The sequence below is a fragment of the Aptenodytes patagonicus genome, chromosome 14, assembly GCF_965638725.1.
Source record: "Aptenodytes patagonicus chromosome 14, bAptPat1.pri.cur, whole genome shotgun sequence".
Lineage (NCBI taxonomy): Eukaryota > Metazoa > Chordata > Aves > Sphenisciformes > Spheniscidae > Aptenodytes > Aptenodytes patagonicus.
In genome coordinates, this window is record NC_134962.1 from 5,763,764 (window position 1) to 5,778,761 (window position 14,998).

Genomic DNA, 14,998 nt, shown 5'->3' on the forward strand with positions numbered 1-14,998 from the left:
TTTGAGTCATGGAATGTAGCCTGGGGCTACTCTCAGGGAAGGCAAGTAAAACCACAAGATTTGTTACGTATTCAGGTAAAACAGGGGCTTCGGAAGCCACTAGAAAAATCAAGTTAGCAACAGGGTGGGGGTTTTTTTTAGTTAAATAGGTCTAATTTGTATGAGATCTCTAAAAATAATGAGTTAGGAAACAAATTAACCAAAAGTAGCAGGCAAATTTCCTGAAAAGAAATAGCCAGAAAACTAGTCCTTACATGTCTGGTTCTTGTTTCCATAACACTGATTCATTTGCTGGCACATTCTAATATAACAGACTCTACAGCAGCATCAACACAGGTTTCTCTTGCACTATAAAATGGAACTCCTAACAAAACAGCTAAAATAAACAAATAATGCTAAACAACAATTTCGTTTGAGATGACATTCCACAATAAACAGGATTTAAATGTTAGGTTCCAAACGATCCATAGTATTTGCAAAGTGTGGTCATATTATCCATTCTTGCCCTATGCATAATTAGAACTGAAAAAAAAATATCCAAGTTATGTCATTTTCCATTAAAAAAAAATGCTGCAGTTACACGATACACACCCAAGATCCTGTTTAAACTATAGCTGAAGCTGTGTAAAGCAACAAAAGTCAACATAAGTGATGACAGCATGGCATCACCAAGGAAGGTGAGAAATGAATTCTTCCTAGGAATTATGTCAAGATTGTAGCATTTATTTACCACCAGACCAGACTTTACACTTTTCAAAGCGCTAACGTAACCCTAAAGAGGGAGAAATTCTTGTGTAGAACACTTCGGGAAAACGATGCCAATGTAACACAAATCTGAACAGAACAAACAGGGCTTGACTTTGAATGTGTTCAGGCTGGGCAGGGGCATAGTTTGAATTCCGGGCACAATCCCTAACTAACAGGCTATGCTTCTGTGAAACTATAAAAAGCTCTGAGAAAATGCACTGTCTGGGTAAACCTTCTCTGGTCTTACTTAGATAACTGAAGTATCAAGGACCATGACTTGCTGATGGCGAGGAAGCCTCATCTCTCATCATGTCATAATACCGCGATACTTAAAAAGTCACATTTATGTGAAAAGAAACATATTTCAGTACTAATGTTTTATTTATTAGACAACACTTTCTCCACCTGCTGAAAGTTTCCCAATACAATGAGTCAACAGGCAACATTTGTAAATTGCTTGTACTCACTTACAGGAATCTACGCAGACCTCTAGAGAAAAAAAAACCATCAGCGGAAATCATCATGTAAAAGGGATGCTTGGAAAACAGTACTTTGTTCCAGAAAGATCTTACTGACACAATTCTGGCTTAGAAAAGGGGCAATGCAGAGTCTAATCAGGTTAAAAACCTACTTGTATTAGAAAATTTCAGCAAATTGAATAAATGGCAGCAGGTAAACAGTGGTTTTCTTAAAAGTCAAACCAGAGAAAGTGTTAAAGAACTTGGAGGTTGAGCGTTTGGGTTGTTAAAAAAAATAATCCTCAAGAGACAAACTCCAGGCCTGGGAAAAAATAAAGGAACCAAGATCAGCTTTTGAGAGGCATTCTAAAAGGATAAAATATTAGTAGAAAAGGAAAGAGAAAAACTGGACATACTGTCTACAAGGTTTTGTTCCCTCCAGATATATAAATACTCAAGAGACTTTTAAAAAAATGTTTATGAAGCAATGTTTTATAGGCATTAGGATGTTGGCAGGGAAAAACATTGGCACAGTTCTTGCTACTATGACACCATGTTCACAGGAACCTTAGCATGGACATGCAACATTACTTTTTCTTTGTAGAATATAATATAGGGTGGATCTGCCATTAGAACAGCTTATTTACTAGTTCCAGCTAAAGTCAATGCCATTGAAAAAAAACCTTACCTACTAAAAGGTGTGTACAACCATTACACAATGTTGTGGTTAAAACTGGGATTCAATTCCTGGGCAAAGTTCACTGTCCCATGGAGCTGCACATTTCATAATAAGAGTTTTAAATAGGTCATCCACTTACAAACCTAATGATTAAAGGTCAAACCAAACCAGCTTCTAACTGTAAAACTGTATCTTGGAGGACATTTGCTTCCCAATGTGTTCAGCTTTTAAAAATAACATTGACCATTGGTTTCAAACCCCTTTACAAACCTACTCTGCAAGGTGGGGGCACATGAACCTTACTTTCATGACAGTCAGGCAGTTCTGCTGCATTCTGCTAATGAACCGCCTTAGAACAGACAAGGTCACAGGACGGCAAGGCAGCACGGTGCATTCCAAGACAAACTGCACACGTTGATTTTCTCCTTCCAGGACAGGTAAATACATGACAAATTTATTTATTTTTCATTGCTCGTATCTGAAATCAAGTGATTACTATTGACTGTAAGGCCACTCAGAGAAGGAAACTGATGGTATCTTGTCATTCTCCCTGTGTTTGGGCAGGGATACTAGAATGTGTTAAATTTGTCAAATCAGACAGTTTAATAAGCCACTTACTTGAATAGGGAAACATCTGCATTCCTAATGGTGTGAACAAGTGTTAATTATTGCTTGCTATTTTAGGGAAAATATGCCGATGATATCACAAAGGAAACGCATACCTACAAATAGTTGAAGATATTCTCCAGTTACTGGCATGTGTCCAGAGCTGAATACAAAACTCTTTGGGAGAGGCCAGAGTACTCAGCACTTCCCATAACCGAGTCAGAAATACTTTCAGCAAGGATTCAGTCTCATTATCAATAGTTTTTCGTGCTTAGAAAAGAATGATGCTGAAATGTTTTGGGTTTCTGCTTACAGTTTCTTCACATTTCTAGTAGCACAAATTAAACGGGATGTGGCTGCAAGGAATGGACAATGGGAAGTGAATTTTATTTAAGAAACTCCTGTGAAGTTTGAACTTTCATTTTTCCCCTTTGTTAAGAGTTTCAAAACACCACAGTATTTGAGAATTGTGCCAACGCACAATTCCATACCCATAATCTACAAAGTGCCTTTGGTTAAAAGGCCTCACTAGCATATCACGCTATTTCTCTTTTATTTCTACTTTCACAAGAAGTTTAATCGCCGCAGAAGCTTAATCTGTTGATACTAGAACACTGCTCAGATTTAATCCTTTCACACAACTCCCATTTAAAGCACATCATGCTCATTAGGGAGGAAGAACTCACTTTTGGTGAGAACACTAAGATGGAAGTTGGCAGATGCAGACCCTACTCCCCATGTTCATCAAGATTCCTCTGCAATTTTAAACCGAGTAATCAATGTTCCTCTGCTTCTTCAGAGTATACTCATACACGGAAAGAAGCCAATTCATTAATGGATTAAACTTACTGATAGCATAAAAGGCTCACAAAGAAGTCTTCTATACCATTCCAGCTCTCTCTTGGGGCAGTAGAGAGTGGTAATAGAGGCATTTCAACCATCAGCTATTTTTGTAGACCTCTGGCTAAGAAGGAAGGTTTAATAAAACTCTGAGAAATTTCCTTTGAGCCTTAAATTAGGGTTTGGAAAATGTCTTTCATACTACGTCATTTAGTTGCTTTTTGTGTAATGAATATATAATAAACTTAAAACTAATAGTCAAATCAAATGACTTTATTACCTTATGCAGTGCTAAGAACAAACGCCATTTCAAATCATGGGGTGAACCCAGGACCATACTGCAACTTTGCCGCCCCCTTTCAGGTTGGAAACAAAAAGCCTATTTTTGCCGGAAACTTCCACCAATAGAAAAGGGTAAAAGATAAAATAGTTCCTCCTCATTCTAAAGTCAGACAAATCCCAAGGACAGATCACTAGTCATCTTACAGTCTTTCTGAAGAAGCAGAATCTGTATTCATAAAAGTATTCATAGACTCATAATACAGTCTACATGAAGAAATCGAGCTCACACTTACAATAGATTAATTAAAAGTTCTGTTTATTTGCTGGGATTTTTAAGAGTAAAAAGCTACCCAGTTTCCTGGGAGCTTAAGAAATCTTAAATTTTACTGGAACACTGAAGAAATGTCACGTACTCTCCAAAGGCAAGTTGAAAACCCCAACGACCCGCTGGTTCTCTGAACAGCAGGACTCTTACCAGAAGAGATGCTTGCATTTAGAAAACAGGATACCCTTAACAGCCCCAGTCAGCTACGGGCACAACAGGTCTCTGGCAGGATCAAAACTCGGAGTCACACACGCAGCAAATACACAAGCAAATACCTGTTCATCCACGCACCTTCATTCCCACACGAGCTCTCGCCAACTGCCATTTGAGTTTGACAAGGGAAAAGGCCTGCGCTTGTGGATCTCTCTCAAGATTTGGGACCTGACATGTTTTTTAAATTCCATCATAACTCCATCTAACGGCACACTCCCTGTTGCTCTGTTCCGTGTAAAAGTCTCCCTGCTGGGAAGTCACAGATGACTGCATGTAAAAAGGTAACTTTGCTGCACTACAATATATTGTATTTGGTACTGGAATAATGCAAAACAACTTTAAATTGAGCACTGAGGGACACGTGTAAAAAGAGCCAAGAGTATTCCACAGAATCAAAATGTAAAATAGATCACAATAGTTTTCACTTTTTTCTTTTTAGCTACTTCCATGCTCATCCAAGCTCATCCTTTACTCATCTGACGATGTAAATTAAATTAAAATTCCAAAGTCATGATTCTTTAGAAGCATGTTTACCATCACATTTACAAGTCTTTGTATATTACAGAATTTTTATGCCCAAAGGCACTTTTTGTTGTACGCCCAAAAAGCACGTCCACAGGGCAATTTGCACATTTACATGTTGCTTAGTCTTAATATAGACTCTCACAGAAACTCTTCTTAAGCCATTGCAATACCAGGCAGGCTCACAGGTAAAATTTTATTTCATCTATGCGTACACCATTGTGTGATAGTCTCTTACTGTGATTAAAACCAGAAAATGCTTAAGAATTTCTATATTAAATTTATGCCTATTTCCTGTTTAATTCAGCTGACAGCTCTTCTATTTCAACAGAAATTGAATTAATCTGTTCTTGTTCTTTGAGACTGCTCTGAGGAAAACAAAGAAGATGTATCAAGAGAAATTAAGTCACGATTTCTTTAAATGAATTTTTCAAATGAACGTGAACTTATGAACCTATAAATATGGTACGGTGGGAATTTACTGGAGAAAAATACAAGTGCAGAATAAAGCATTAGCATTTACTTCAAATGCTAATCAAATAAATTAATAATAAAGCAAAATATAGGGTGGGGTTTTTGTACTATAAAAACAACTGCACTACAGAAAAGATGTGCAGATAATGTCATTGTCTAAAGTCCCGGATTGTAGATTCTCCAATTTAAGGAAATACTTCATGGGACTTCAACAGAACTACGTGAACACCTCAGTGAAAGCACAGCAGAATTCAAAGGGCACATTCCTTTTATTTTCTAGCCAAAAATATTTTCACTTTATGCACAGAATATGTTTTATTTTATTGTATGTAACAAACTGAAGCATAAGAAGTAATAGCATCCCCATTTTCACTGCAGTTAGAAATGGCTGTTACTGGCAATAAAATCTGGATTACCAGAAGGTGGGACAAGAGTTGTTCCTGCCGATGCTGCCACATTTAAGAATCGAATCAGGTGTAGCAAGTACTGCAGCAAACTAAATCAAGAGACTAATCACTATCTAGAAAAGCAACGCTAATTAGTAAAGCTGCTTAGCTCTTACATTTCATCTCATTTCTGTTCACAGAAGTCAGAAGGGAGACTGGCTTTTTTTTTCCTTTTTTTAAATACACGTACTCATTATTTAGGCTATATTTAAAGTCAAGGTACTGTAATATTACCGTTCTTCTGAAACACTGGCCTAAATATATATGTAATTTTACTGAATACAGGCTTAACAATTTATGAAATGCCTCCTACAGAGATGCCACTAGTTGATAGCTTTCTACTTTCTTCAGAAAAACAGATTCTCAAGTTTTTTCCTACAAAGTAAAACTCAGGAAGAAAAGAAACTCAAAAATAAGGTGAAAACTAGGGGACCTATAATTGAGGAAAAAAGGGACAAATAGAGAAATCAAGAAAAATATGCAACCTTCATTACTAGATAGCACGATAAACCAAATTTTATATTAAAGTAAAAATATGAACAACTGACAATTATCAAAATCAAACCTACTATGCATAATATTTAAATTGGTATTTCTCAAAGCTTCATGCTCATTAGTTGGCATCCATTAAATATATTGATTTCCTGATACATACAGCCTGTGTGTGTTACTTTTGCTAAACAGATCAATATGGTATAAATGGATATAAGCAATTTTATAACTTAATATGTTTTAAAATAATTTCAGCACAGCTACAGCAGCCATGTGGGACCACTGGGGAATTCCTACACATCCGAAAGCTTGCCATTCCAGGTGACAACTACTATGACAACTGCTGTCAAAAAAGACGGCGACCAGGAATTTGCTTGGGAACCTAAAAACTGAATTTTGTAATAGTATTTGCTTCTACTTATTAAAATAATGTCTAGTCACCAAATAAGTCAGATACTACTTTATGCTTATAGTCAATATATTTTCATTTCAATTATTCATGAAAAAAGCTTTGTGTCAACATAATATTTCTTAGTATGACGCAATGGGCTAGTTCGCAGCCTAACTAAAACTTAGGGTACTGCAGACTAAAGCTGAAATTAAAGAAATCACTTCCAATAAATAGGCTAGCAATGTCCAAATTGGCTAGATATTGCTATGCATTCATAAGAATAAAACATTCATATCAGGCATATACCCATGTGGACAAAAATCAGAGATTTCAGGAGATTCGTTTGCAAATAATTACTAGTTATACATGTTTTAATTATGAGAAACAGAAATGAAGTCAAGTGGCTGTCTACCTCAGAGTCCCTATACTAAAAGGTGGCTTCAAAAGAACTCTTTAATTAATCTGTATTCAAGAATTTATTTCTGCTATTAAAGGATAGGAAAAACAGCTTTATTTAAGTCCTGTTAAACTCTGATCAGGTAAACTCAATTGGATTATCTAGAAGTCCATTTAGAAGGAGCTGCTCTGTGTAGATAAGATGATGGAGATTTAAAAACGAGTAAGTGAAGATTATTTCAGAGGATCTAGTAGCACATCACTCTGCTGATACTGTCCGTAATACTCCCCATTCCTCTTTGTTAACAACATTAACATTCTTGAGTTAAAAATACTCCACATTTTCTAGCAGTTTTGCACCTCAAAATGCTTAAATACATCTCCGAGATAAATATATTATCACTATTTTAGAGATTACAAGATATATAGAGCATTAAAAAAAGAAAGTGTCAGTGAGGACAGTGAGGTGACTTGCTCAAAATAATAAAGCAAGTCTGGACAAGAAAGAGCAAGAGCCCTGAATTTTCTCGCTGTGATAGCTGTCCAACTGCCACACAATATTATCCAGACACCCAGAAACCAGGCTCCGTCTCCCAGCTTTCCCAGCTTCCCACGGCTACACCCACCAGAGAAACTGTTTTGCCTACTTCCCCACCCCAAAATCTGTGACATTTAAGATAGCCTCCTGGGAAATGTCCCCCATTAGAGCAAATATGTTTGTCATTACATTATCAAGCTAGCGATGCTGTCAAACCAGAACAGCTCTCTTCTTCCATGATGTATTTAGACAGGAATAATAATGTATCTATCATTATACACATCAGGGTGATTATCTACAGGGACAGATAATTTTGTTCTGTTGCCTACATAATTAAGGAACACTTTTGGCAGCAAAGAGATCCCAGTTCACATCTTTTCTTGTTGAGACTGTATTCTCTTGTTATTTTCTTGAAGATTTTGGTGTCAAAACCATTTTAGGGACTCCTACCCCCACCTCTGACCCTGCTGCGCATTAACATATTACACAATTTGTACCACCTCATTTGTACCACACTGCCTACAGACCATGTTGTAAACCAGCCTCCAGAACTGATCCCTGTTAAAAATAACCTCCCCAAAATAGAAGAAAGAGGGAGTAAGGGTTACCAGGGTTATTTTTAACCTGGATCGGTTCAATGGTCTGATTTACACTGGGGACCCAATGGAGGTTTTTTTGGCGCAAGTGAGGGTGGCACATCATGGTGTGGAGCAGAGGGAAGGGATGGCTCCGGGCAGAGGAGATGCTAAGCTGGCTTTGAGGCTGAAGGCAGCATGTGGTAAAGCTTGGCCTCAAAGACACCACTCAAAAACCATAATAAAACTATTCAGCAGCACCGGTAGTGGGAGATTCAAAATAACTAGAATGAAGCAGTGTAATAAAAAATAAACCAGGACCAAAAAAACCTGCAGACAATTTCACCAACACCCTAAAAATGATCCCATCTCTTCTAAGAATGTATTTTCCTAGATCTAGAGAGCCATAGGCTGGAGTGACTCCTCAGTTATTTTGCATTTCAATAGCTAATATTCTGATTCTACTACTTTTTGAATACAATCTTTCTGAAGTTATTATGGTATTTTCAAAAGACATCTTCCTCAGCTGAGTCCAGATCAATTAAAAATAGGCAGTTGTAAATACTGTTTTGCTATTTTGAATATTTCATTAAAACCAGAGAATTATAAAGGGACTGTGACCCAAAATAAATAGGTTTTATTTGGCAGCTTCGTTCAAATTCATTGATCATGGAAAGAGAAATGTTCACAGAATGAGAGCATTTCCTTTCCTCTTCTAAAAGTAAGAGCAAAAAGAAAGGGATTAGAAAAAGGCCACTATTCTAGTTGGTCCTAGGGATGGAGAAAATATCCTAACCACTGTCTGGTATGCAGAACAGGAATAAAAATATCACCTCTATAACCCAGCTAACCCAACATCACCCTATATTTGAAACAGATATACAGCTAGTCAGAATTATTGAAAATATTTATGAGGTTGATTTCTGACATTGAAAACATACACACAATTGTGTATCAATGCATCAAAGGACAATAGTGACAGAAATGCCATTTGGAAGCCTCAACTACAAGCATCGTTTGTTTTTATTTTCCATTTTAACTGATGGAATAGTTGTAAAAACAGCCTGAAATTTTGATTTGTGAGGTCTTTGTTCTTACACACCACATTGTCCCTGTAAAGGATGTATTAATCTGGTTACACGTAAAATTAAAGAGTAAAATTTACTCCTACAAAGTTTAGCTAGTGTGAGATAACTAAAAAAGCAGTTCTAGCACAAACTTGGGCAAGCTTTCAAATTTACTGCTCAAGCAAACCAACTTTTCTATTTGTTTCATTAGAGAACCTCAATGATGAGCATAGTTCATTTTATAATTTCTAAATTGCTTACAAATTTCTTTTTAAAAAATATTATTTATCATGATATTATCTCAAAACACAAGCCTAGCAGCAGTAATTACATGTGTACCTTCAGATCTGTACCAATACATCAACACAGAAAGATTACTACCTCATTTCTAAGGCTTTAACTAATGCACATTCACAATCAGCTCGATTATTAAAATCAAATGCTTCACCTATCTCAACTAAGTTCAGTTTGATTAACTTGGAGGTTTTCTTACTTCAACTTCCTTTTCCTTTGCTTAAAGTCGTCATGCTGGCCAGTGACAATTTAATTGCAAGATAAAAACCCAACTTGAATAAAGGCAATGATAATGGTCCTCTTCAAATAATCTTTCATAAAAAATTGGTACTGTAGTGTTTTAGAAAAAACAGAGTTCTGCTTTCAGTACTTCTCTATGGAAAGCATGATCTCTCTGTTATTCTCAGTGTTCATTCAAACTAGTAGGGCTAGACTTCTTTGGCAAGACTTAGTCATTTAATGTCCTGTCATTTTAGCAAGAATGTTTCCCCAATGATGCCAATAGAATACTACACACAATATTTATCAGTGCTATTCATATTAACAATAGATTACGTGGACCTGATTAGACTTCTGTTATTCCCATTCTGCTCTGCTCTAAAAAAAGGCTGTGCAACAAGCCTAGTAATAATAAGGATAGATTTTACCCCCAAAAGAAGCAAAGTATTTTGCAAAACTAAATCAGAACAGCACTCCATTACCCATGGAGATATTATGTCCTCAAGCTATTTTAGAATTCCACAGTGAGCTAAGGCAGAAAATACTTCACATAAAACCATGAACTTAGTACTCAGTTGTTTTGCCTAGAATATTACTAATTAGCATTCTCCACAGGTTTTCAGCGTGGTTACGTTCCTAGCCCTTATCAATTCACTTCAGTCACATAGGTTTGGGTTTCTTTTTGTAATTTGCATTTTAGAAACTGTCTGTTGAAAACATACTGAAGACAAGACAAATTGGACTATCGGCTGTAAGTGAAACTCTTCTAGGTTCTTGCCAATGGTATATACAGTATGGTGAAACAACATGGAAGGACTACAAAAGGAACTACAGATTTGATCTACTAAATATTGCAATACTTTAAATCATCAGCATGGTTATGTAGACAGAATTCCTTTCAGTAAGTACTACCCTCTTCCTTTCCCCATATGCTACTATCTGTATTCAAGAAATCTATTTGCTTAATACTAAGTGTGCTGAATTAATAAATCTCCAACATACTAATTTTTTGGTTTTAAAGGGAATGTTTAATCTAGCACTGCACTGTACCAACGTTATTTTTAACTCCAGTTGTTTTTTTCTTCTTTTTTTTTAATTCAATACAATACACTCTACAGAAATGACACACATTTCCTGTAAGTCAAAAACTGCAAAGCAAACAGATGGAGACACAGACTAAGAAAAGAATTAGAGTATCAGGATACAGAAGTTGCACTTTGAATCCTAGATATGTAGAGCCAGACCCCTAAACTATCATCACACTGTAAAGGTCCTACATTCTTCCTTTACTTTCTTCTGCCTTTCACGTTACACTGAACCTTGCTGTTAGGAAAACTGAATTCTAGCTCCACCTGTACAACAGGTAATTATAAACACAGACTTTGGTGTGTACTTTAAACTTCATTTAAAATACTCCTTCACGTACAGAAGAAGGATGAGGCCTCTTATGTTCTAAAGAAGATGTCCTGTGGTTGGAGAAGAAATTACACAATCCTAGTGCTAAACTCTGTATGTCTGTGCATTGCCTTCTGGAGAGCTTATTAATTAATGTTTAGAAAAAGATGAATGGGCACTTAAAGGGAAGCAAAATGGCCTTGTATTTTAAAAGAGTATGGCGCTAAGTACTCACAGCCCTCAAATAATATCTCCTTGGTATATGAGTGTTCTTTCTCCCTGCCTTCTTGTTCTTCCTATGGCAGAGGAGAGCAGCATCAAATACTATACTGAGGAAAGCATGTCTTCATAACAGCTGATATATGATTCCCCATGAAGAAAATGGAAGAGACAGAAAGCAAGTTCTACAACTCAAAATAGGCAGCATTACATATCGCTAACATTGCTAGAAATTCCCCTCCCTTCTTCTGCATTAATATGCTACATAGGAAAAGGTTTAGCTGCCAGTTTATGAAATTCTCCCACCGAAGTACTGGAGGAGAAAGTAGATAATCAAGATTTCCTTAGATATAAAGCATAACTAGCATAAGGCTACCCTTTCCACTTACAGAAAATTATTTTTTCTTCAAAGTACTTTTATTTAATCTATAACAAAATCAAAATTATTTTTACAGAGGTACCCAAGGATCATGTATTTTTGATACTATGCACTGAGAGCTGGCATCTAGGGACATTCTAGATCTTAACTTGATTTAAAATACGTAATCAAAATGCAGGTTCAGTTTTTCCACGTAGCAAAGGACTATAACCTACATTCAGACAAACTCAGAAATCAGATACATATTAGCTTATATAATCACCGAGGGCCAACAATACTCCTTCAAAATTAGTGGCTAATGTATATCCAGGTTAAAACCTCAACCCTACAAACATTTATGTATGAAATAGTTAATCATGCCACTGAAGCTAGCCACTAGTCAAAGTTATGCACATGCCTAAACCTCTGTAGAGTCAGAGCTTAAAAATTTAACACAATACCTTTGCTCAGAGAAGAAAAACTAGTTTTATTGGAGCACTGTTATTTCTGAAGTTGTGTGTCATTCAACACATCAAAGACTCTTCACTGAACTTGAAATTATTTATGGACCTGGTAAGTATATTTCTATTACTTTAGACATCAAGGGCTTGCTACCATGTATCCTACCAGAGATAATACATACTGAATATTAACTGGTTTTTATATAAAAATTAATGTAAAACATACACACTTGGCTTATTCACTTACCACTACACGATTAACCCTTGCTTTCAGAGGAAAAAAAAATAATTAAAAAAATCACCGCATTCCAATTGAATGGAAGAAAAAAAAAAAACAACCTCTGAGACAGAAGAGACAAGGAAAATCAAGTATTTCAGTACGAGGTAGGTCACAGGAACTTGTTACAGCATTGTTACAGATCACAACCTGAAGTATCACAAAACAATGGGCAGTAGGAGAGCTGCGGGCATGCAGCCAGTTCAAGAGCACACAGGGTGGAGTAAGGAGCCTCTGCCTTTTGTCTCGAATATTCTCCTAAAACTATCTTCAAAGTACGAATTTTTTTGCCCCCCTAGCAGAAGAGATCACCCATGAAGGGACCAAATGTTCCTATGAATAACACTGAAAAGTGTCAAAATTAAAGAATTGTCAAGTTAAAAATCTCAAAATCTCTAATTTATTTAAGATTCTTTAAGCTAAAATGACTAATAATACATTTTACGTGCTACAGAAGAATCATACATCCCCCTCTCCATCAACCTGTCTGTGCCTGCTGAACTTTGAAAATGACTGGATTTGAAGATTACAATGCCAATATTTCCAATTAATTGCTAATAGCATATGACTTCTGCCTTGTACACAAAGTATGTGGTTTTGGTTGTTTGGTTTTTTCTTTTAATAAAGGTTGACCAAAGCAGAGAAATTCCCAGAAGCAGCAACAGTTGCAAAAGGTAACTGTCATTGGTTTCACAGACTAGCTTGTTCAATAATGTTTAGAAATCAGAGTTACGAAAACCTTGCTGTGGTGCAAACTACCCCACATCTTACTACTATTTGCACTTGCACCTTCCTTTCAAGCACCTGGGACTGACTGCTGTTGGAAACAAAATTCTGCTGTAAATGGATCATGATTTTGATACATCATCATAATTCCTACCCTCAGCCCTCTGGAACAGCGCACAGAGAGAGAATACAAACTTTGAAACACTCCTGTATTACTGCAAGTATAAGGTACTTCATGGTAATTAATATCTTCGCAGTGTTTAAGAGTTCAGTGTTTGCAAACTGTATTTTCATGGACTTCTGCTACTAGCCTGGTTGAGATACAGTAGAAATTGATCACAATGAGTGGGCACAAAGATATACCGTCAAACAAATAATTATACTTTCTGCATTTACTCTAGGGCTGCTGGCATTTTGAATGATTAACTAGGACTGGGAGGGCTGGGGCAAGGACCTAGTATGTGGAGCCTTTGCAGAAAATCTGGCTGACACAGCTGTCAGAGAACATGTCTGAATCGGCAAGAAAACTCTATTATTCTTTCAAAAGAGAAAAATCATCAACAGACTGCTGTGCATATCTTCACCCCTTTTGGGCAGGGCGATTCCCAACAACATCCAAACATTACTGCCAGCACTGCCCATCTTAACTGTAGCTGATTATTTCGGTAGAGCACAAGAAAGGAGACAAGGGTCTCTGTGTTCATAAAGGATCAGCCTGAATATTCTAGCTGGGTTGCTACATACTTTATTTGATTAGCACTGACCAAAGACACCTACTGTAGTAATTCCCAAAAGAGCAGCTCACTGTTTTTTGTAAATATTTACTACAGTGCAGCGAAATATAATCGCTTGCAAAAAAGCATGACTGCAGCCAACTCCAATTATTTACTTACCGGTGGGAAATCAAAGTCTATCTGGTTGGCTAAATTTAAGATGTAGTCGATTCGAAACTGGTTCTCGGGATTGGCTAGTTCAACTGGAGGTGCCAAATTGCCCATTGCTGTCACTATTGTCTGTAAAGAAAAAAAAAAAATTGCGGAGAGTGTCTAAATAGCTAGCTTTGAATAGTTAAAAACAATAGCTCGTAAGTTTACCTCTATAGCTTCTTTAATATTGTTTTTAATATCCTGAATTTTCATTTTCTTCTCCCTGTAATAAAAAAATACATTCTTAAATTTATAAGCCATAAAAGCAGAATATCTTTTTGAAACAGAACATGAACTTGAAAAGTATTCTATCAAAACTGTATTGTCACTATTGACTAAAGCGCTCTCAGTCACTGAATCCTTTTGTAGATAGACCTGATTAACTATCTCATAACTTGTCTACTTAAACAGTAAATATCTATACATGTCCAAAAGTCAGTATATCTAATTATGCTTAAATAAAAAACTTACTGCAGTCTTAGACTGGGACTAAGACATTCTGCAAAATCAAACAGATTTTGATTCATTTGAAAGCAAAATACTAGACATATGTGGAAGTCATTTAGAAAAGCATGAACTGGAAACAAATGGGGGGGGGGGGGGAAACGGGTAAGTTATTAAAAGTAGAAACAAATGAAAGGAGACCAAAGAACCTCAAAGTACAAAAAAGTTACAGCACAAAAATGATGTCATAGCAGAAAAAGCTAGAGCAGAGAACTCAACCTGACAGAGACATTCAAACATAAATTCGTTTGGACATAAAATCTAAAATAAATAATGAAGGGCTAATGCAAATATGTAAAATTACCTTTTAACTACAAGCAGAAGAGTAGGCTAAAAAAACACTTGGAATGCTTTATATGAGCACTATCATTTGGGATTAACTGCCGCCAAATTAAAAAGCATGATGCTCAAGCAAGCTAGAGTGTAAACCACTGCCTCTACTATATTTGTATTGTATTTTATGTCAAATCTGACAATAGTTATTTTCAATGCTAAATAGTGCAATCAAATGAAATGCCTAACCAAAGATATGGTATAACCAGGAATTAGCATCCTAAAGATATTACTA

General features: G+C 36.3%; 1 protein-coding gene across 2 annotated transcripts in view; it reads right to left on the minus strand.

Moving 5' to 3' along the window:
* GNAS (GNAS complex locus) overlaps positions 1 to 14,998 on the minus strand; it is a 166,172-nt gene that overhangs the window by 49,620 nt on the left and 101,554 nt on the right. For both annotated transcript variants that reach the window (XM_076352209.1, XM_076352210.1), the window contains exons 3-4: positions 14,095 to 14,149; positions 13,894 to 14,013 (exon numbers count right to left, since the gene is read on the minus strand). In XM_076352209.1, the coding sequence (XP_076208324.1) occupies positions 13,894 to 14,013; positions 14,095 to 14,149 (175 nt within the window). The remainder of the gene's footprint in view (positions 1 to 13,893; positions 14,014 to 14,094; positions 14,150 to 14,998) is intronic.